Source organism: Lutjanus erythropterus, chromosome 12, assembly GCF_056507025.1.
Source record: "Lutjanus erythropterus isolate fLutEry1 chromosome 12, fLutEry1.hap2, whole genome shotgun sequence".
Classification (NCBI taxonomy): Eukaryota; Metazoa; Chordata; class Actinopteri; order Lutjaniformes; family Lutjanidae; genus Lutjanus; species Lutjanus erythropterus.
The window spans coordinates 11,317,968-11,341,272 of NC_139328.1; the positions used below are offsets into that span (position 1 = coordinate 11,317,968).

Here is a 23,305-nt window from a genome sequence, read left to right on the forward strand (position 1 = left end):
CCCGTAGAATGACACACATCGTTTTAGTGGCGGTGGCACAACATCATGAATTAATTTACATCAGACACATATCTTTGCTTCTTAATGAATGTAGGTTTTTGATATGGACAAAATGGGCCGTTGCCCAGGGCCAGGGGCGGTTTTTGATATGGGTGAAATGGGCTGTTGCCCAGGGTGGCATCGTGGGTGGGGCAGCATCACGCCAATCTGGCATCAGGGGTGGTTTTTGATATGGGCGAAATGGGCTGTTGCCCAGGGTGGCATCGTGGGTGGGGCAGCATCACGCCAATCTGGCATCAGGGGCGGTTTTTGATATGGGCAAAATGGGCCGTCGCCCAGGGCAGCATCGTGGTTGGGGCGGCATCACGCCCATCTGGCATTGGCAATTTATTTATTTATTTTGGTTTTTTTTACATCATGCCAGCGCATTTTGGGATTGCATAGGCACCAATCGGTTTTCTATTGCCCATTTGCGGGGAGTAAGGGCGCCCTCCATTTGGTGCTGATGCGCCTGCTACTTGCCACACAGGAGAGGGAGGGGCGGGCCAGCTCTCTGCTGGAGCGGCCGGGAGAGGCATCTAACGCACAAGCTGTGGAAGAAGTGAAGGAGGGCGGGTGCATTGACAATACCATACAGAAGCAAATCATCCACAAAGTATTGTTTTCAATAAATTAGATTTAGCCATTTAGGCTATGTATTGGACATCCATTTTTCTGTGGGTTTCAGAATTAACGTCTTCATCATGACCGTTAAAAATTTAACCAGACAACCAGGCGCATTCATTGCTACCTGTAATGTAGGGCCTACTAGTACTTGCTCAAGAGTGAGGGGGGGTTAAATTCTACACCAAAGATTGCCCATATATTTAGGCGAGAGAAATATCTCTTATCTGGTAACTCTGCTTAGTATAGCCTACTGTAAGTAGCCTGGGTGGCTGGAGCAGCAACTAATAACCAGCTCGCAAAATAAAACAGAACAGAAACAAACACAAAATCACCAGTCATCATGATACAAACTTATAATTTCCACCGATGTGTTTTCTAAATTCTATCACCCATATGCGAGAAGTCAGCAGTGAGCCTGCCTGCTTGCTGCTGCTGCTGTGCTAAAGTCTCACACACAACCTGTCGAAGCGGAAGGGGGAGGGGGGCGAGGGATTCAGGCCTTCTCCCTGATCCAGCCTCAGCTGTAGGCATGCATCTAATAGTGTAACCATACCATAAGTTGGCCATATGAATTGCGTCAGTAATTGCTTCCAAATAAAGCACATTTAATTTGTAGTATTATCAATCCAAGCCCATAATGTCACAATTAATTTTTCCTGGGTTGTGCGAAATCGCAGAAAAAAACCTATACAAAATGACAATTGTCATCTACAATCACAGTTTTATGATCTATGTGGAGTAAGTTTTGTTGTTTTTTATTTTTACTCCATCAACCATTGACTATAACAGCACTCATTGAGATGGGTTGAGAAATAAAAGTTAGTGGTTTTTAACCAGAAACGTGTATCTGTTCACAGGTCCATGTGTGTATAAAAAAATAACAACAGACTGAAAGCATGCAGTTTCCCCAGAAGGGATTAATAAAGTACAGATTTCTTTTCTTTTCTTTCTGAGCCCCATCCCTCTAACAGTATTACTGTACCGCTTGAAAATCAAACAGTGTTGATAATTCACTGTCACAAAAATTAGATAACAGAGACACATAAAAAAGGAAAAAGAAAAGAAAAAACAATACAAATAGATAAATATATAGTAACAATTGGGTAGTAAGAAAAACAGAAAAATTTCTGAGTGTTCTTCTTGTAAAATATCAGTAGTGTTTCATAGCACTGTGTGTTGTGCGAAGTGCAATCATGTTAATTGTGCAATTTAGGAATGCCTTATTTTAAGGGGGTGTTCGCCCAGGGCACCAAATAGGCTAGGACCGCCCCTGAAGGTATTAGAGCGCTTCCTCCACCGCTGATTGTTATGGTAAATGCATAGTGTACAACATGTTCCCAGCAGTAGTTTTCAGTGTGACACCAGCGCCCCCTGGTGTTTGACCGCATGAGCCTCCCTCCACCTGATTGGCTGAGCGGTTGTCAGGACTGTTTACAGGAAACATGGCGTCCCGGTCTGTTGGAGAGCTCCAAGAAATGGAAGGTGAGTAAAGATGTGAAGATGCAGCTGAGCTATGAATTTATGAGCCGGACGAACCGGCATCCATCCGGAGAAACGAGTCTATTTTTCTATGAGCACATCCGGGTATTTGTACTCCTTGTTACTAACCAGACCTTCATCCTTGGATTGCTAGCTAACAGGCTAACAACAATCCTCGTTAGCTGTCGTTATCCAGTTAACGTCAACTCATGCTGTCGTGCTCAGCGATATCTAGTTTCAGTTTCTCCACCCGAGTTGTCTAGTCTGATGATCAGAACCGGGATTTTATGCTTAATGTAGCTTGTCTGCCCCATATAGCAACGTTAGCTCGTTAACGTCATGTGGTCCAATCAGCTACCCTGCTAGCTAACATGGTGTACCCTGTAATGTTTAGCTAATGTGTTAATGTAAGGTAGCTAACATTAGCTTGTTTAGCTCCAAACTAGTGAGGTTGGTAATACAATAGCAATTAAAACTAACCGATTAATTATGTAGTACGTGTAATGATTTGGCACACATGTTTTCGCAATTTTTGCATGTTGCAGAATCATGATCTAGTTAATAGCCATGGTGTGTAGACCCAGGCAGAGGCTGGATGATGCTCCACATGACATCTCTCGACTCCTCTCAGTGGGCGAGGTGGAGCTGGGCCTGGACGTTGCATCATATTACACATGCATCAGCTAAATGTGTCACTGATACATAATCAGACAACAGCTCTGCATTTGCATGGTGAAATCAAGCTTCTCTTATTCTCTTTGTCTGCTGGCTGTTAGTGGACCGAAGGGGTGAGTCTGAGGAGTCTGGGGATGATGAGACCAGGAGGAGGAGTATCAATGGAGACGTGGACCCCAATCAGCCTGCTAACACAAGTAAATTAAATCAAATCAAATTTTATTTCTAAAGCACATTTAATTACAACTGGTAAGGAGATCTGCAAAATAGTATAGGCCCAGAGCATTTTGGGATTGACAGACGAATAGGAAACCCTTAAAACCCATTGTGAACCATACCAGCAGCCAGTGGAGGGAGGCTCAATGGGGCTAATATGGATTCTCTTATGAGTACCTGTCAGGAGCCGGGCTGCAGCATTCTGGATTCTTAGATGAGATAGGGCCATCGGTCTTATCCCAGAATACAGGGAGTTGCAGTAGCCCAAGCAGAGGAAATAAAGCTGTGAAAGACTTTCTCAACATCTTTGAAAAGGGGAAACGCCTGATTTTGGTGAATCATTGCATCTCTAGCACTGCCACATCATAAGGGACATAAGTCAGGCTATCAGTTGGGATATATTTTAAACATGAATGATCTAAAGTGTGATACAGAGCAATTAGTTAAACTACATGACAGCATTACATAACTTTGATGCCTCTTAATGGCATAAAGTAATCCTTGTGTCTACATCATAATTTTTAATAACCTACTTTGATGTAATGGCCATATTAGTTTAAATCTGGTTTACTCTCGATCTCGTTGAAGGTAAAGAAGAGTCTCCAGTTGACATGGACACCATAACCTTGGACCCAGAGGAAGAGGTTAGAAAATGGTCTAAAAACACTAATGCTGTCTACATGTAGCTACAGCCACAATGTTTATGCTCCCTAGAAAAATGTCCTTTATGATCTCTAATGACTCACTTTGGTTGGATTGATTTAGAGTTCAGTAAGCTTTGATGCAGTTGACTTTAATTGTAGAGCTTGGGAGAAAAGATTAAGTTCTTCATGTGTAATGCAGTGTTAAATATTAAGTTATGTCATCATTTATGACATGTTTCACTGTCAGCAACTGTATTTTTGGGGCTTATTAAGTCCATGTATGAGCTGGGTATTTGTGTGCACATGACGCAAAAAACCCTAATAACTACTTCTCTTACTTGTAGACAGTATGTCATCTTAAGCTGTCTGCTTTCTTTTTAGGATGTTGATCTTGTTCATTGTCGTATTGGAAAGATTGAAGGCTTGGAGGTGCTACAGAAGGCTAAAGTAAGTAATGTCAGTCTGCAGTGCTGCTGGCAGTAATGGTAGCAGCATGTTATGCAGAGTGTGGGGATATTTTTTTTTTCTAAGAAAACTAGACAGAATTTGTTTTATTTTCTTTGTGAAGCATATCTTAAAAAAGAAGGATTTAGGATCAATAATAACATACAGCTCTTGATTGTTGACTGTTCTTTTCATTTACCTCCTTCATACAGACACTCTCCTTACGACAGAATCTCATTAAAAAAATGGAAAACCTTGAGAGTTTGAGCTCACTGCGGGAACTAGATCTCTATGACAATCAGATCCGCAAACTGGAGAACCTGCACCACCTCACAGAGTTGGAGTAAGTCTGAAGAAAACTGCTGCCTTTGTCTCTATTTCGTCCATTAATGGAGAAATTAAAGTTGTATATGGCAAATCCAATGTCTACACACTAGTATCAAATGATTATTGGGGTGTAGAAATTCACTAAGTTGTATATTTCACATGATTTACATAAAAATCAAAGAACCCACATCTCAAACACAGTTTATTCTAATGAGCATATGTGTTTGACTGATCCACAGGCAGCTCGATGTGTCCTTTAACATTCTGAGGAAGGTGGAGGGTTTGGAGCAGTTGACTCGGGTGAAGAAGCTTTTTCTGCTTCACAATAAAATTAGCAGCATTGCCAACCTGGAATCGTTGACGAACCTGGAGATGCTGGAGCTGGGCTCCAATCGCATCCGGGTATGAAATACAGGACAAATCAATACTACACATGTAGACACATGCTTTGTCAAGATTATGGTGTAAAATTAGGCTGTTAGTGGACTTAAGTATGAAGTCATTCTGTTGTGCTTATTTGTGTCTCTTTCATGTTGTTTTGTTCGCAGGTCATTGAGAACTTGGACACACTTTCGTCTTTGCAAAGTTTGTTTCTTGGCACCAATAAAATAACAAAGCTTCAGAATCTGGAGGGTTTACACAACCTGACTGTTTTAAGCATTCAGGTATTCATCATACAAATTCTCTTCGACACCTGTGTGAATGGTCACAAAAATAAAACCTAAGTGTGTATATTGGAACCATTGGTTAATCATTTGATGTACATGTATTTGCAGAGTAACCGGATTACTAAAATTGAGGGTCTTCAGAACCTTGTCAACCTGAGAGAGCTCTATCTGAGCCACAATGGCATTGAGGTCATTGAGGGCTTGGAAAACAATGTGAGTTGCAAAAACACCACAGCCTATTTCTGAAAGGATTGAATGTCATCATGTATTTTGCTAACTGTGCACAGGTGTACAAAACGTGTTTGTTATGTACATTCAAACAGTGTTTGTTTTCCCTCACAGAAAAAGCTTACAACCCTCGACATCGCTGCCAATCGAGTAAAGAAAATCGAAAACATCAGCCATCTGACAGATCTGCAGGAGTTCTGGGTATGGATCATTTGTGAAGTTAGACGAGAATTTGATTTTAGTGTTCTGTTATTATATGTTTTATTATCCGACATTCCCACAGAGCATCAAGAGCCCTAACGCCTTTTCACAGGAGACATTTAGTACAAGTACAGGTGTAACTATAAACATTAATAGTGTCTCTGCTCAAAGTCTCAGTAAGCCAGAGAGCCAGCACGTACAGTACCAGAGCTCTGGAACCGGCTCACCTAAATAGATAAGATAAGATAATCCTTTATTAATCCCACAACGGGGAAATTTACAGTGTTGCAGCAGCAAATGGGGATAGCGCAGCAGAAGAAGCATCAATAAAAAGTAAGACGTAATACCTAAGTATACAAGCAAAGTATAAACGAGAAATTCCCACTATAGTACATAGGAAATATTGATCTTGCACTGGGAGTAGTGTTGATTGTAAAGTCTTACAGCAGCAGGGTGGATGGACCTGCAGTATCTCTTCCTCACACACCAGGGGTGAAGCAGCCTGTAGCTGGAGGAGCTGCCCGGTGCTGTGTGAGAGTCCTACGTAGGGGTTGGACATGTTTGCCATCAGGGGTGATAGTTTAGTCATCATCCTCCTTTCTCCCACCACCCCCACTGGCACCTGAGGACAGATCTGGCCTTCTTTATGCATCTCTTGGGTCTCTTCCTGTCAGCAGTGAGGAGAAGCTGCTGCCCCTGCAGACCATAATTTAGAGGATCGTTGGTGCCACCACCAAGTCAAAAAAGGTCTTTCGGAGTCCCTCCTGCACTCCAAAAGACCTGAGTCACCTCAGCGGATAACATCAGCAGCCATCATTAGATCATTAATTACATCTGTGCAACTTTACGTTATGTTAAAACAAAATGCACCTTTAATTCAAATACCGCCGATTAATTTTCCTTTAAAAAAAAACTTTGCTAAGTGGTAGATTCTACATTATGGATTATTGTGTTTATTATTATGTCATAATTATTGATCTAGTGATTGAAAGAGTAATTAATTTATTGATTCTTCTTATTGAATAAGTAAACCTCAGTTATTGTTTCAATGGTCTCTACTTCTTCTAAAGTTTGTCTTCTTATTGTCTGTATTGTCTTTCAATCTCTCACCAGATGAACGATAATCAGATAGATAACTGGTCAGACCTCGACGAGTTGAAGAACGCCAAGTCTCTGGAGACGGTTTACCTTGAAAGAAACCCTCTACAGAAGGACCCACAGTACCGGCGAAAGATCATGCTGGCGCTGCCCAGCGTACGCCAGATCGACGCTACCTTCATCCGCTTCTAAACTGCAGTGTACCGTTCACCTGCCAACTTCAGTGTTCACCCTCACCACCCTGCCTGCCCCACCTACGATACAACGTTCATTTTCAAACACACTGGCCTCACAGAATCATGTAGTCACTCCGTACACAAATACACATTCCAACATTAAACTCACCCATGGCTCACTCGACATACATGTATGCATGTATGCACTCATTCACACTTTGAGCTATGCTAATGTATGGAAGCTTATTTATTTATTAAGCTCAATATGAACTGTGAAAAAGATTTCCCCTAAAAGTACCCTACCTGCACCCATGTCTTCATTTCTCCTCTGCACTTATTATTCTTTTATTGTTTTGCATGTGGGATACAGTATGGAGACGTCCTCTTTCCTCCGTCGTGCAGTGCCCACCAGGAAAACGATTATTTATCACACTGTTGAAGTTGCACTGCTGTCACATGTGAGGAAACACTGGCATTCTTACTATTTGTTGTGAGTTACTTCCTTTTGTTTGGCCGGGATGAGACTGTTCTATCGGTACACAGAGAGTAAAAGAAAAAACATCAACTTTAAAGGGAAAAAGTCCATAATAAAAATATCATTTACATATTGTAATCTTCAGAAATCTTCTTCTCATTTGGTTTGAACTCGCTTCAAATCTGTCCTGAATGAAGTACCAAAGTCTGCAGCCACAGAAACACCCAAAATTAAAGATATGATTGAGAAATTAAAGATCAGCTGAGTGAAGTGGCACCTGCTGGAATCTGTCTTCTAAGGGATAATGCACAGTGAAGTTTTGCATCAGGGCCCTGCATCATATTTCGCCATAATGACCTGCTCACTGTACATTATCCTGCTCATCACATGGCTACTTGCCAAAAAATATCAACAATTTGACAAATCAGCAACTTTACACATTTTTTAAAATAATTTTATTGATTTAAATATTATTTTCTCGCTTCCACTGAATCCTCCAATGTATATGATCAGAGCTGCATCTATAAAAAAGGGCTGTTATTCATAGCAACAGTCTACTACGAAGAAATAACTGACTTAAGAATCCTGTGATTGACCAATCAGAATTGAGTATTCGAGAAGGGAACCCAGGATTCCCTTGGGATCTGGTGTCTAGACCTGTGTTCCCTTCTAGACCCGTGTCTAGAAAACTTATCTAAGAAATTTATGTTTTCAAACCCGCCCAACCCAAATAGATCTTGTTTGTAAACCTACCCAGCCCAAGTAGTTTTGGTTCCCAATACTACCCAACCCCAGCGGTTTCTGGTTCCTTTTGTTTCAAAACATACTCAAATAGTTTTTGTGCCTAAACCTACCCAAACTACAACTGAAAACTGAATATATATATATATATGTCTGTGTATATTTTTTAAACTGAAAACAATAAGTCAACTAAGTTTAAAAAGTGACATTGAGCGCTGCTGAGCTGAATCAAGTGTCCATGTGTGAGGGCTTTGCAAAGCTCAGGTTCCCATCGAGACACGACCATGTAATAAGGAAGTTGTAAGTGATTATGAAACGGTCTCAATTTAATACTGATGCCTCTATATGACACCATAAGCAAACAAGGCTCTCCATGAGAATAATATCTATTTCTATTTAGTTATTCTTGATGCCTGCCACTGGGCCAGGAAATCAGATGAAACGATTAATTGCATGCAGGCAGAGTAACAGTGAGCAGTACGTTAGTCAAAAAGAGGCAGGAGGAGATCTTAAGATGTTTTTTTTTTGTTTGTTTGTTTGTTTTTTGTTTTTGTTTTTGTTTATTTGTGGTTATGGCAGCGGAAACACTATTGTTTTTGTCCAAAATCACAGATGTGAGAGTTCCTTGTAGCCATTTAAAGGAAAACAGCAGAAACTGATGAATCATTTCGATAACCTGGTACTTTTACTGATGGAGGACAAATTCTCAAGTGTAACAGCCTCGCCTATTCCTTGCCTAGATATTTTACAGCTCATAGGCCCATCTTCTGATTAATTAGAGTGACCTCAACACTAAAATAAAGCTCATGAGAATGTCAAATCATCAAATGTGTCCATAAAGACCCCCTCATCCTCCGTTTTTTCTTTATACCTTGAACACATCCTTAAGTACAGCCTCTGGTCCTTCTTTATGATTTTAATTTAAACTGATAACAGTAAAAACATAGATTGTTTTTGAAATGAATTTGCTTACTAATGGCAGGACTGGTCTCACATAAGTGTTGTTAACTAATGTAAGATAAAAAAAAATTACTTCATGCTCAGACAATTTTTTAAATTTTCAGATGTGTAAAGACTACAGTGACACATTCTGCAATATTCTCATTTGGCCTTCAGTATTGCTTAAAAACAGATATCCATATGTATCTAAGATGACCACCTTCAACTAAAGTGACCTCTTCTTATGGTCCCTTGTATATAATGCTCGAGTGCACTTGATTTATTTACTCCCTGTTAAAATTAAAAAGTGATTCAGGTTTTATATGAAAATATATTTCCCACCTCAGGGCTAAAAGGTCACGTGGACACAGTACAGACGCATCAGATTTCACTGCTGTGCTTTCCGTGCAACATAAGATACAGACCATTATCTTCTAATTCCTTTCATCTGGATCTATAGTAATTGTTAAAGTGGCCTGAGTTAATATTGAATCCCTTTGTAGACAAGAAAACAACAGCTAGCAACAGCTTGATATGCTGGTTTGTACTGAAAATTTGCTCTTTTTTAAAGGAATTGAACTTATAAGCCTTTTAAATCCAGTTATTCGTGGTTAGTAATTTTGACCAAAACTTAATTGTAGGACATTTATGAGGCCATATCAGACTATCAGCAAAACTGAAGGACACTGTGCATTATTGATATGAATGTAATGTTATTTTATATTCAGCTTTAACTATTAATTACTCTACAATTGGCCAGTGGAATTAGAAGTGTCACTTTGTGTATTTGTAAATATAGTTTGGACATATCATGATGTAGAAAGTCAGTGCCATCATTACCTTCCCTTTGTAAAGTGAAATCCTTTTTTTCTTTTCATGTTTATGCCAGGCAGCACACCAGACGTATGTGAGAAACCGTAATTAAGATCTTAACTTGACCTCGACTGGTCACCGAATGAGCAATTATTCTAATTGCTAGTAGCTTGATATTGTTAGAGCTGATTCTTCAGGTTTTGGACTTGGTTGAAGCTGTTTTCGAACTGAATGTATTATGCAAATAACAATAAATGACACTACTTAAAGAGACGTCTATGTAGTTGTTATTTATTAGATGCAATATTTGTCATGACTGATACAGTACAATTTTAAAACTGAACTGTCATATTTATGTAATCTTTTAGTTTAACTTTATTATATATGGTTATATTTATAACACTAGTAACTAATTTAATTACAGATACAGTTTTTTTACTATTGGATTTATTTTGTAATGTAATTACATGTAACTAGTTACTCCCTGACACTGCTAGTAGGTAAGTATTGTTTTTAGCCTCACAGTTGTTGATGACTTCTGGCCCCTACTGGCCAGTAAAGAGGAGTCGAGTCAGTATAAGTCATATATAAGTTTTATATAGGAATTCTAGGTTTTTTAACATTTGTGAATCACTGCAACCATAATATCTCTGTGAGCACACAGTCATGAATGTGCACAAAATATTTTAGGCTAATTGGTCCAGCGGTATACAAGAGTACCTCTAGACAACTTCCAGGTCCACAAGTTGTACACACACATGCACACACACAGCCCATCACATGATTAGGTATTAGTTCTTAAGTTATGGCCAAGAATGTGTCTTGTGAGCTCACAGTGACCTTTGACCACCAAGAAAGGGACAACAGATGACCTGAAAACACAACACCTCTGACCAGGGCTGTCACTAACATCAAGGCAATTTAAAAAAAAAAAAAGGTTTTAAGGTTTTTGAAAAATTGTGAATCATAGAGGTCTTTGAGCAAACACTGCAAAGGTCCACAAAAATTATGCTGATGGATCCAATAGACTATCTGTGGACATCAGTTGCAACTGATGGTGTGATCCCCTTCAGGCTTACGATTGTCAGAGATAATAATAATGAATTTAAGTTAAAAAAAAAAATTATCAGCACTTTTGTTGCTAACATCTTTAAGTAAAGTCTTAGTCCAGGTAAAGGAGGTTAAATTTATCTAGAAAGCAACTGAATTATGGATTTTTTCAGCTGATACTGAAAACTAATAACCAATGATTACCTGCATCTCATGGCCAATATCATAAGATAACTGTTAGTAGCAAAAGATGGATGTAATGTAAAGATGGATGATTTAATATTTTATATTTCTGACTAAACCAAATCTGATATCACTCTTAAAAGGGGGGAAAAATATTACTTACTCTTTAAAAGTTAATTTATCATTTCTAGTAAATTAAATAATAAAAAAACTCCATAAACATACTTTGACTTTTATAGAGAATTTTGTCTAAGAACTCAAATTAAATGCTGTAATCAGTCAAATTAAAGATTATTATAGCCAATATTTGTCATTTTATTTAGCTATAATTTCATTACTGGAATAATAAATAATAGTAAAGTATCCATTATCATGCAATCCTAATGTGCAGGAACTTCATCCTACAATCACCAGATTCAATGTCATATTAAATACATCAGTCTACACATAACCCCTTTTCTTACTGATAAAACGCTGCATGTGGGAAAGTTGATGTAAAATATTAAAGGATACTCCTTCACCTTCATTACTAAGGCACTAATGCTAATTAGGCTAGTCATATTTCTTTTTTTTTTACTGAGATGCAGAGAAGACTAAAATATTTTTTCTCCTGTTTGTGTGTGGTTTAATCTCAACATCAACATCTTCAATAAAAATATTGTTGAGCAAATAATGAAATTATTTAGAAACTGAAGGAATTATAACTTATGACTTGTATTTACTGAACTACATGACCCACAATGCAGCGCAATCCTTTCGTGACGCATGGGGCTCGCGCCGCGCCAGGCAGGGGGAAAAGGACGGCGTAGCGCATGCGCGACGTTTATGTTGTTGTTTGTGGCGGTAAGATGGCGGCGCTCGGAGACACCTCAGCTCCGGGGGTGAATGGGTTAATACAACAATTCACAGCAATAACAGGTAAAAATAGCCTTTTATCTGCAGTCTGATCTACTAAGTAGGATTGGTTTAAACACCACGAAGAGCTGCGTTGTCTAAAAAAAGCACGAAATTGGTGCGCAGAGCAGAAAACGGACGTTAAATGTTGCTGTGGCCCCTACGCTGTCAATGCTTTGCAGAGGGAAAAACCACAGCCAGTTATCTGATAAACTCACGAGAAGGACTCAGAAAAAGGAGCTTACAGCCACAGGCTTTGAATAAAATCTGTCACAGAAAACAAGATAATGTGAGATTTTCTCTGTGGCGCTCGTTAAAGACACCACCTCGCTGGTCTGAAGCAGGTTTTGTGCTGCTTTTTGCTCTGCATGTTGTGTGATAATGTGGAATGGACGTCGGGTGAGCAACATTTCCCTTCTTCATCACCAGCCAGGCTCCGTGTTGTGTCACTGTCATCTTCACTCAGACTGTGAGGTTAACAACACTCAGATAAGCTCACTGCCTGTGTCCGTCTACTCTCTCAGATATCCTCACTAGTTTATGTGGGCTTTGACATAATGGACAGTGTTTCGGTTGTAAGTTATTTAACGGAGAAAAGAGAAGACTCAGTTCGGGGGCTGCTGCTGCTACACTTGGAAAGTGAAACAGACATGCGCAGTAGACACGCAGCGATCACTGTAGCCAAACGGTTCTGCACACTTAAAATCGAGCAAAGTTAAACCTCAAATCTACTGTTTTCCGACATGCAAACTATTCCCATAGCTTTATGCATTGTGGCGATTCACGATCTCGACACATTTAGGGACAGTTCCGGTGTTTTTGCACGTTTTAATCATATGCCGTTTGCTATACTACTAAACTACCTGCTGTTTCTCGAAGCACACCACAGCCTCTTTCTCAGGCTGTACGCATTTTTGTACCGTAAACTTTTAGGCAGTTGTTTGGCTTTCATTCCTTTCTGTACAGTGCGAAGTGCAGCCAACTTGTAAACACTTTAATAATAAAGTTACATTGTTATCGCACATGAACTAATAATTGGAAAATTTCATTCTGCATTCACACAAGATGAGGATGTAATTTTGCCAAAACAATACTAAACACGATGTTCACATTGACTAGGCATTTGACAAACCTCTTTCAGTTGTGGGCAGGTGTACAGTGATGGCTGATGCTGATATTTAGAGAGCAGGGTAAATAATGCTAATATCAAAACGAAGGGAGATGGCAGTGACATGTTTTATTATTTTTTCTTAATTTGCCAAATAACCATTTTGATTATGCTGTACATTTCAGAACGTGACTGGGAGAGTGGAGTGCAGTATTTAAAAAGTGACCTTATATAACTTTATTATTCCCCACATTATAATATAATGTATATTTAAAGCTAGCCAGTAACAATTTTAGATTAGATTTGCTGTCATTTTGGATCAGAGAGCCTGTGAACATTTATAGCAGGATGCATGAGCGTTATAGTATAGTAATTATACCACCCTCTTAAAACTCAGGTAGGAGAGCACCAATACCATTCAATCAATTTGCCGGCAAACTTCCAGATTAACAGTCCAAGTAACTGACCAACCAGTTGATCTGCCTATCACTAGTGTGCATGCATGAAAACCAGTGGCCCTCAAGGCAACTAATTAAACAAAAGGTTTGCAGTGTGTATACATGACAATCAGTAAACAGGTTGCAACATGAATAAAATAGTAAAGTACTTTAAATGGATTAATTCAATATACAGATGCAAACGTCAAATTCTACAATGTTACTGATGTTTACTTGAAGTATGTCACTATATGACATACCATTATCACCATTGATGTTGGCAGATGAGTAACAACAAACTGCAGCACAGAGATGCCAAAGATAGGGGCGCCCCTATAGCTCAGTTGGTAGGTCCTCTGCAGGAGCCGCTCTGCAGGAGCCGCTGGTTCGACTCCCATCTTCAGCCCAATTCCTGCATGTCATCCCCTCTCTCTCTCTCTGTCTCTCTGCCTCCTTTCCTGTCATGTCTTCAGCTGTCCTATTGTTAAAGTAAAAAAAGAAAGAAATGCCAAAGATATACTGCACATGTAGTCATTTATAAACAGTGTTCCCTACCGAGTTTGTGCCCCAGAGAGCACTGGCAAGTTAATTTTTCAACTGTTAAGGGTCCTGAATCAAATTACAGAATCCTCATCAAATATTTTTGTTTATGTTAAAAAGAAATTATGGCCATTATATCATTATTTAACTGTCAAATATTTATCAACCTCAGAAATCCAGTACTGGTCAGGCTCCAGTCACGACATAGCAAAATGAATTGAATCCAAGGGCCTTCTTAAAGGTCAGTAATCAAACTAAAATGGTCGGGATGATTTGAATAAAGTAAGGTCATGCATACATGATGTGTAGTAAACGGTTTACGTCATGAAAAAAATCAATGTAGCTTAAGTTTGTTGTCTGTCTGATAGTCTGTGGCTGCTTGTTGTTTGTGTTTATTATTGTTGTGTTGTATATTTGGTCTTGTACTGTTCTGTTCTCCATTTATGGTGTTTGTTTGGGACCCCTTGAAAATGAGATGAGACATCTCAAGGGGTTTGTGCTTACATAATAAATTCCTATTTAATAAAGGCCTTTTAAATATGATTAATGGTTAATAATAGATTATTAAATTAATTGTGAATTATTTTTATTATTTGATCCTTTCTGATTTTAAACAGAATATCTTTGGGTTGTGAGTAAAAGAAGATATTTGAGGACGTCATTTTGGACTTTGGGAAACACTAATTTATATTTTTCATCATTTTCTGACATTTTAAAACAAACAACTATTAATCGATTAATCCAGAAAATAACTGACCCAGAAAACAATTGTTATTTGCAGCCCAATATCTATATAAAACAGGATCTGTGAACATCAAATACTATTACATTACTAATGATATACAGCTTTCCATCATAGATGTTTTTTCCCTCATGAATTACATGGAAAGTGTTTAGTTTTCATACATATGTGCCTGTGTCCAACACACTTGTAGGGGCCACGGAGAGTGTAGGAAAACATATGTTGGAAGCATGCAACAACAACCTGGAGATGGCAGTGACCATGTTTCTGGATGGAGGCGGGATTGCAGAGGAGCCCAGCACCAGTTCCAGTTCAGCAGCTTCAAGCAGTAGAGCCCCCCCTACAGAGTAAGATGATATTTCTTTTCACAAACTTGTGGCAGACAAAACTAAAACAAAGCCTTTACACTTGTTTTTGCCACATTTTAGTATCTTAAAGATGCTGTACACGCTTTTTATTGTGCCTCAATCTTTCTCCTAGTTTGGAGTTGTGAAGTGAGCTGGGAGGAAGGTTTGGGGTTCAGAGCACTGTTGTGATTTTGGCTGCTGTAGATTTGATTTGCATCATAGAACAATACTCTATATGTTGTTTTGTGTCTCAGTGAAGTGCGAGCACCCATTCCCCAGAAGCAGGACATATTGGTGGAACCAGAACCTTTGTTTGGAGGTATTACACTGCTTCTTTTCTTATTCTACCTCAAGCAAACAGATCTTAAACTAAATTAAATTAAACTGGCATTGGTGTTTCTGTCAACTACTGAATGTGACTGTTGATGTGTTTGTTAAACATGCAGTGCCAAAGCGAAGAAGACCTGCTAGATCTATATTTGATGGTTTCCGAGATTTCCAAACAGAAACAAGTGAGTAAATTCAAGCCTTCCAAACTTAAAGAATATGATCGGTAGCTCAATGCTGTGTAATTACAACCAGCAAGACAATCTGTCACTTTTGTCTTTGTTTCAGCCTTTTTGAGTGTGTCTTTACTTCCCGTAATGACTGTGAATGTTCTTTTTCTAGTCCGCCAGGAACAGGAGCTGCGTAACGGTGGCACGGTGGATAAGAAACTGAGCACCCTGGCAGACCTTTTCCGTCCTCCCATTGAGCTCATGCACAAAGGCAGCTTTGAGACGGTGAGGAGTCACTCAGCGGACACTTTACACCTCTCGTCTTTAATCTGTTTGCCTGAACTTTCAGTGAAATTTCAGATGCTGACTGTGTAGATCACAGGTGGTAAACCAGGTGTGTCGAGTGTGCAGGTTGTCATCTCTGATGAGCCATTTTTGCTCTCTGGTTGAATGTGCTTTCACAGTACTTGTGAACACCCACCATGGCATGTGATCATACACCACTGATGTAGATGGTTATGATTGTTCTCCACCGAGAGACAAGAGTTTACTTTGTGAATTGAGTTATTTGTTCTTTTGGTCTTCATCCAAACTTTACAATTTAACAGTCTCATAGTTCCGTAATGCACTAAATCCATCCTTTCTTTCTTCTACTGTTCTTTTAGGCAAAAGACTGTGGTCAACTGGAGAACAAGTGGCTAATGATCAACATACAAAACGTTCAGGACTTTGCCTGCCAGTGTCTGAACAGGGATGTTTGGAGTAATGACGCAGTGAAAACCATCATCAGAGAACACTTCATATTCTGGCAGGTATGCAGGTTCAGATCTCACAGTCATACGTGGTCTGTGCAGCTTTCACGTTTGTGCAATCTTTGTGTTGCGTTTTGTTATTTGCATAGGCGAAGCTGCTGAACTGATTTGGCGGTCAAGAGAAATTTAGCCAGTGATGGAGATGTCAGTGGTTAACACCAAAGAATATTTTTTGAGAGGTTATGCACGTCCATCTATTGGTTAATTTGCATACACACACAATACAACTAATCTTGATGTGGAAAAAATTCCTCCAGAATGGCAACAAAGTCAAATGTAAACGCTGTTATGCTACTCTTCAGTTTAGTAGTAGTACTAACACTATGCTGTACCACATTAAGAACAAGCACCTGGCCACCATTTGTCTGCAGATGTCTCGCAGCCAAAAGTTTATGCGCCAGCGGTAATGCAGGTGTTATGTTGTCGGGGATTGGTTAAAAGCCAATATTCATACATGTCACTCAATTTAAGTTTATCTGGTATAAGGTAAATTTCTGTATTGAACTGTGCATTTTTCTTCATTACAGGTATATCATGATAGTGAAGAGGGACAAAGATACATCCAGTTCTATAAGCTGAATAAGTTCCCCTATATTTCCATCCTCGATCCTCGCACAGGTGAGTGGGAAGTTAGTCACAGCATTATTAGTTATTTTTGAAAGAGGAAATCATATCCCTCCTCCATGCATGTAGAAAGACGAGCATTAGGAAGTAGTGATTAAAGTAATTTAAAAGCAAAATTGTACAACATCCTTGACTAATGGCGTGTGAATGAGCAAGAGATCTTTTATATGATTAAATGAAGGGATCAATACAGGCCAACAATAGTTTCCTCACTAAATAAATAATGAAGATAAATGCGAGCTGTATTGTACACAGATAATGTCAGTAAGCATATGTCTCACTCCAGCTGTTTACATCTGCAGAGAAGTTCTAAATCTACTGCATCCGAACACATCTGTTTTTTTTTTCCAGATTTTTTTTTTAACTGGTCTGTGCTGTTCCAAAAATGTTCACTTCAGGTCAAAAGATGGTGGAGTGGAACCAGCTGGATGTGGCATCGTTCCTGGAGCAGGCGACCGGCTTCCTGGCAGAGCACGGGCAGCTCGACGGGCCGTCCTGCCACGCACCCCCTGCCAAACGAGCTCGCTCTGTGGGTCTCTCATCTCCCTCTTACTCTCTTCTCTCTGTGTGACTCTGTTGGAATTTCCTCTGTCACAACGTCGAATTATCTATTAATTGTAGGGCTGTTTTCTGAGATTCTGTACCCGGTTACATAAAACCACTTAGGCTTAGTTTGCCCTTTAATTTTCATCTAAGGATGGCACTCAGTGCTTTGAGCATCACAAGCCGAGTGCCATTTACACCCATTATATTTGAGAGAAGGCAGACATCTCTATGGTCGATACTCAGCAGTTCACACCAAAAGAATCTAGATGGATAACTAACACTACAGGCCAGAGGAAAATCTGTATTTTTTGTTTCGGTGTGAACTGTCCCTTTTCATGAAAATGTGAGCTGCAGAAAATCACCATATGTGTTTCTTTAGGATGTTGTAAGAAAACAACTTTAATCTCTGTTTTCCCGTTGATACCTAAATATTCCCTTATGTGCTGCAAGAAGGTGCTTAGTGACCATTTTACACAACCCATAACACAGTCCCTTAAAAGTGAAATATTATTTTGAACATCAAACAGTGGATGAATTTATAGTGATTGAAGAGGAGGAGGAGATACCAAGACACATTTAATAGGGAAAACCCACTGCACACTAAATAGCTGGTTATATAGTGTGCACATCTTGGTAGAGAGTACAGACGAATCGAGTGACTGCTTTGTATGTTTAGTTACTGTTATGACAATAACAACAATTTAATCTAAACACACAAGGAGCCAGAGGCTTTATGCAACGCTTGAAACTTAAGGTGGTTTGTGCAACTGGGCAGGTTATTATATATCAGGACAGGACGTGTTAATTTTCATGGTTCAAGCATGCTGTATATTTGATGTTGTTGGGGTCACACAGCCATGGTTAGCGTATGAAGTTCTACCACATGTTTGTGTTGTTTTCCCAGCTCTTTGATTTGTTTTCTACAGCTGCACACTGTGTTTTTTGTTCTAGGAGAGTCTGATTGATGCCAGTGAAGACAGTCAGCTGGAGGCAGCGATCCGAGCCTCCCTACAGGAGACCCATTACGAGTCCTCGAATGCCCCCGAACCCCCCGATTCCCCACGATCTGACGATGAATCAGACGCGGAGCCTTTCTCTGACAGCGAGGGTCCCATCTCTGTTGACGGCTCAGACAGCGAAATGCCTGTGCCCCACGAAGAGAAAAGTTCCACCAGCAAACACACCCCGCTTCCTCCAGCCACGGCGGCCCAGCAGCGTCTGCATCCCGATAGTTCTACTTCGTCCCACAGAAAGTCTCCGTACAAAGAAAACAACCACAGTCACAAGAAAGAGGAGAGCAAAAAGAACCACCTGGAGCCCTCGGCTGCCGGTCCTCGTCATCCTCAGCCCGAAGCTGATTCTGGAGGAAACCACTGTTCTCCAGCGGCTGAAAGCGCCGGACCTTCCAAGACCAGCAGCACCCAGTCCTGTGACCTTGACTGTCCTGATGACAACGGTATGTCATGTCATGTGCTTTTTTTTTTAAGTTATGTTTTTGGTTTTATTATGATAGGACAGCTGACAGGAAATGGGGTAAAGAGAGAGGGGATGGGAGGCAGGAGTTGAACCAGCGACCGCTGCAGAGGACCGACAGCCTCCACACATGGGGCAGACGCTCTACCAGCTGAGCTACAGGGCCGCCCCATCTTTGTTTGTTAACGATCAGTTAATGAGCACTTATCATGTGTATGTGTTTGGAGTTGAACAGATTATTGACCAGGCCAATTATTGGATCTGACTTTCAGCATTCTTACAATTACTAGAATCTGTGGGGATTTTTTTTTATCAGCTTGCAAATAATTAATTTAAAAATGCTGATGCAGCCTTTTCTCGGCTTATAGTCATCATTCTGTGATGTCATGTTATCTGATTGGTTACATGTCAAGATTGATAGCCTAATTAAACATAAATTTTGTGTTTGAGTTTGCGTTATTCTAAATTTTGACAAGATTACCATTTTACTGTAAAGGTATAAATAATTCCAGCTTTACAGTACCTCATGTAATGCTGTTTTTCAACATTTTCACTCTTTCACTCTGCGATTAATTGTGCAGCCCAAAGTTTGTTTGGGCTACAACAACTACAGAAATACAACATGAGATCTCTGTCACTGGTCATGTTAGCCTGTGTAGTCTTCCTCTTTTCAGCTGCCACGATTATTGTGTTTCCATTCTCATGTGAGATCTCTCTATACTCTGACTATAAACAGTACTGCTGGTTATGTAAGGTGTTTCGAGGAGATGATCAGTAAAAGTCAAATACCTGGTGTCAGAGTTGTTTACTGCACTCATAAGTATTTGCATCTATCTGACATTAGATGTGGCTAATTAGATAAATCAGGATGGGGGATGTCTAAGAATCAGTGTAAAACCTGTTCACACACAATTCATTCTCTGACTGTGTGTGTGTTTTATTTGTATTTATCATCTGCAGTGAATTGACTGTAGAGAAGGCTGTGGGCTGTGGCTCAGGGATTAAACCAAAGCTGTCATTATTTATGCTGTGTGTTCATTACATCACTTCTCTTGCCCTGAATTTCATATTTTAATAACGTCACCCTGCATTCTTTCTTTAATTATATTTATGAACCAAAGGTGACAAAATTCTAGGTCTCAACAAAGTGGTTAATTTACTGGAAAGACCAGCAATTGCATTAACTCTTAAAGTCTTTTTTGTTTTGGGGTGGGGGGGGGTGGGCAAGGGGCCATAGGCGGGAGTCGAACCCACGGCCGCTGCAGAGGACTCACAGCCTCTGTACATGGAGCGCATGCTCTACCAACTGAGCTATCCAAGCACCTCAGCGCTTAAAGATATTTAACACCATGCTTATTTTCTTCTTGCAGGTCCCAAAGCCAGGTTGATGCTTCGTTACCCAGATGGACAGAGAGAGCAAATTTCCTTGTCCTCTAAAGCAAAACTTTTGGTGAGAACCCACCTTAATAGCTCTATGTTAAAGGAACAGTTCAACATTTTGGGAAATTATCTTCTTTGCTTTGGTGCCGAGAGATCGATGCCACTCTCATCTTTCTGTACACTAAAGCCCCTTTTATGCTGGACAGAAAACCCACAAAGATCTGTTTTTTGTCTTCAGTGGGACTGAAAACTGGAAGAAAACAGTTAATCCAGCTCTCTTCAAAGGCGAAACAAATCTGCCTCTCTAACTCTAAAGCTCACAAATCAACACATTATCTCTTTTGTTTCATCTGTGTAAAACAATAATTCATCATTTTACGGGGGATTATATGTCAGACTATTTCTTGACCTGCACTTCTTGCCAGACTCCAGGAAGTTGTTCCTTCTGGTCAAGAAACAGAAAGCAAATCTAATACATATTTCTTAGTGAACTTTGGAGGTGCTGATTGTTTGTTTTGTTTTTTTAACTCTTGACAGAGCTAGGTTAGATCTTTACCCTGTCTTCAGTCTTTGTGCTAAATTAATCTGGCTGGGTGTAGCTTCATATTTATAAATGTAAGTGTGGCATCAGTCTTCTCATTTAACTCTTTTGCTCTAAGTAAAATAAATGTAATAATTTCTTTCTCATGCCCAGTCAACAGTGAATATTATCACATAAATACTCATTTGTTATTATTATATTTATTTTTATAATTGCTGTTGTCTCATCTCTGGTATTTTCTCCTCTCACTTTTAGGCCCTGGTAAGACACGTCCAGTCCAAGGGTTACCCCAATGAACGCTTCGAACTCGTCACCAACTTTCCCCGCAGGAAGCTCGCCCACTTGGACTATGAGATCACGCTGCAGGAGGCGGGGCTTTGTCCACAGGAGACTGTATTTGTGCAGGAGAGGAACTAGCCTTGTCAGACACACTCACTTTTTGCTTGTCTGTATCTCTCTGATAGACCTCACCCTTTCACCAATGATCTGGGACGATGTTACTGGCCTTGATCCCTTAACACTTCTGTTCTCCTGGAATTAGGCCCCCTGTTTTTTGCCAAGACAACTCGTAGTGGATGGACTACTTTCCCCGCCACTCCACTAGTCTGAAAACTGACGTCTCTACTGACAGCCTAATCCCTTTCTAGTGCTCTACAATTGGCCAGTACGGTGTTACGGATGCCAGCACTCTTTGATTGTTTTTTAAACGTGATTTTATTCTTTTCTGATGCAGGCTTCATTTTGTTCCGAACACTGAGGCACATCAGAATAGAATACATTCAATATAGCTCATATTCAAATAAAAATACCCACATAATGGATCACTAATTGATGATGAGGCACCAGAGACTTGTACAAAAAGACTTTTACCTCCCAGAAAAAGGACGTTAAATGTCAGAGTTTATTTTCTAGCTCTTCTTGTTATTTTCTGTACCTGGGGACAGGTAATGGGAGACTCATTCTTGTTTATTTTGACCCAAATTTGGTCTCTCACATGGTCATTGTTTCAATAATTGTAATTATGTGGCAGGTAGGGGCACTAAGAGAAAAGGTGCAAAAATAACAAGTCAAGAAAAACGTGTCGGACATCTGTGACACGCTTGTGTAGATCTGTGAGGATTTGGGGTTGATCTGCGCATTTTTACTCAAGTTTCTATTGGCTTAATTAGAGACTAGTAGATTGTTTTGGATTTCAACTTTTGATACAGAAGGGAATGAATGAAGGGTGGTACATCTCATCAGTCGGACCTACACTGTACAGAGATGGCTTAGAGAGACTGATATTTAGCTGTAGTCATTGTTTCCTTTCTTTTTTTATATGCTGCCAAGAAAATATGCTGATGTTGAAATATAACCACCAAAACCAAGGGAGATTCTGCTTGATCTTTTGTTACATTTCTTTAACTGGTTTGTCCTTCAGACGAACTTCACGGGTGTGATGAGACAAATGGAGACATGTCATACGTAGCAGTATTTCCACTGCATGGTACAGCTCAAGGGTTTTCCATTCATGATAGTGCCTGGTACTTTATGTGATATCTTGCTCGAGGTTCCAAGTGAGCTTAACCGATACTAAAAGGTGATGTGAAAACAGTGCAGACTGCTGATTGGTCATGCGACATTGGATTTGCCTGGCATTTTTAAATACTATCAATAGTGACCAAAAACTCAAAAAAAACCTATAGATGAGAGTAACTCATCTGGTCATGCTTTTGCTCCTCTTTGAGTGAAAACAACTGCTCCAAATTGACGGTCAGTCGATACAAATTTAGTCAGTTTTATTTTACACAATTAAAAAAAAGGCTATATACACAAAAAAAAAGCAAAGATTGCATATAATATACAGTGCAGGGAGAGGAAAAAAACAGGGGGGCTTATTTGAAGTCTCAGTCTCAAGAAATGGAAAACTAATAAATTCTGAGATATTTGCCAGCTTAAACGCATAAAATAAGAAAACCGCATCACTTTGGGAGCCCAAATCCTGTGAGCAGTCAGGTGAACAATCAGTGCTGATCAACAATCAACAACATTACATAAAAAATATATAATATGATTTATAAAATACGCGTTTCGGAGGGGGGTCCTTTTTCCTTTAATCATAGGACAGCTGAAGACATGACAGGAAAGGGGGTAGGGAGAGAGGGGATAACATGCAGCAAATGGGAGTTGAACCAGTGACCACTGCAGAGGATCAACAGCCTCAGTACATGGGGCGCATGCCCTACCAACTGAGCTATAGGGGCACCCTGAAATAGGCCGCCATCAAAGGAATGACTCCACCAAGTGGTTGGAGATGGTATATCCTTACATATACAAGTATCTCATGTATCTCCAGGTGGTG

At 39.8% G+C, this 23,305-nt stretch overlaps 2 protein-coding genes across 2 annotated transcripts; both read left to right on the forward strand.

Annotated features, from left to right (window-relative positions):
• Window positions 1-2,024: 2,024 nt before the first annotated feature.
• On the forward strand, window positions 2,025-7,427 carry ppp1r7 (protein phosphatase 1, regulatory (inhibitor) subunit 7). Its single transcript, XM_084733242.1, has 10 exons — window positions 2,025-2,148; window positions 2,922-3,017; window positions 3,625-3,680; window positions 4,062-4,127; window positions 4,337-4,467; window positions 4,691-4,853; window positions 5,000-5,116; window positions 5,228-5,332; window positions 5,462-5,548; window positions 6,662-7,427. The coding sequence occupies exons 1-10, from the start codon at window positions 2,109-2,111 to the stop codon at window positions 6,836-6,838; spliced, it is 1,038 nt and encodes a 345-aa protein (XP_084589368.1). The 5' UTR covers window positions 2,025-2,108; the 3' UTR covers window positions 6,839-7,427.
• Window positions 7,428-11,803: 4,376 nt separating this feature from the next.
• Window positions 11,804-22,335, forward strand: ubxn7 (UBX domain protein 7). Its single transcript, XM_084732847.1, has 11 exons — window positions 11,804-11,941; window positions 14,938-15,091; window positions 15,346-15,410; window positions 15,538-15,603; window positions 15,761-15,873; window positions 16,254-16,400; window positions 16,928-17,018; window positions 17,423-17,553; window positions 18,522-19,026; window positions 20,414-20,493; window positions 21,220-22,335. The coding sequence occupies exons 1-11, from the start codon at window positions 11,836-11,838 to the stop codon at window positions 21,379-21,381; spliced, it is 1,620 nt and encodes a 539-aa protein (XP_084588973.1). The 5' UTR covers window positions 11,804-11,835; the 3' UTR covers window positions 21,382-22,335.
• The last annotated feature ends 970 nt before the right edge of the window (window positions 22,336-23,305 follow it).

Bases quoted from the DNA above. Each gene is read 5' to 3' on its own strand.
- ppp1r7 (XM_084733242.1), top strand. From the start codon at position 2,109: ATGGCGTCCCGGTCTGTTGGAGAGCTCCAAGAAATGGAAG. The intron at 2,149-2,921 runs GTGAGTAAAGAT...GCTGGCTGTTAG, and splicing joins AGAGCTCCAAGAAATGGAAG to TGGACCGAAGGGGTGAGTCT. The intron at 5,333-5,461 runs GTGAGTTGCAAA...TTTCCCTCACAG, and splicing joins TTGAGGGCTTGGAAAACAAT to AAAAAGCTTACAACCCTCGA.
- ubxn7 (XM_084732847.1), top strand. From the start codon at position 11,836: ATGCGCGACGTTTATGTTGTTGTTTGTGGCGGTAAGATGGCGGCGCTC. The intron at 15,604-15,760 runs GTGAGTAAATTC...TTCTTTTTCTAG, and splicing joins AGATTTCCAAACAGAAACAA to TCCGCCAGGAACAGGAGCTG. The intron at 15,874-16,253 runs GTGAGGAGTCAC...CTGTTCTTTTAG, and splicing joins ACAAAGGCAGCTTTGAGACG to GCAAAAGACTGTGGTCAACT.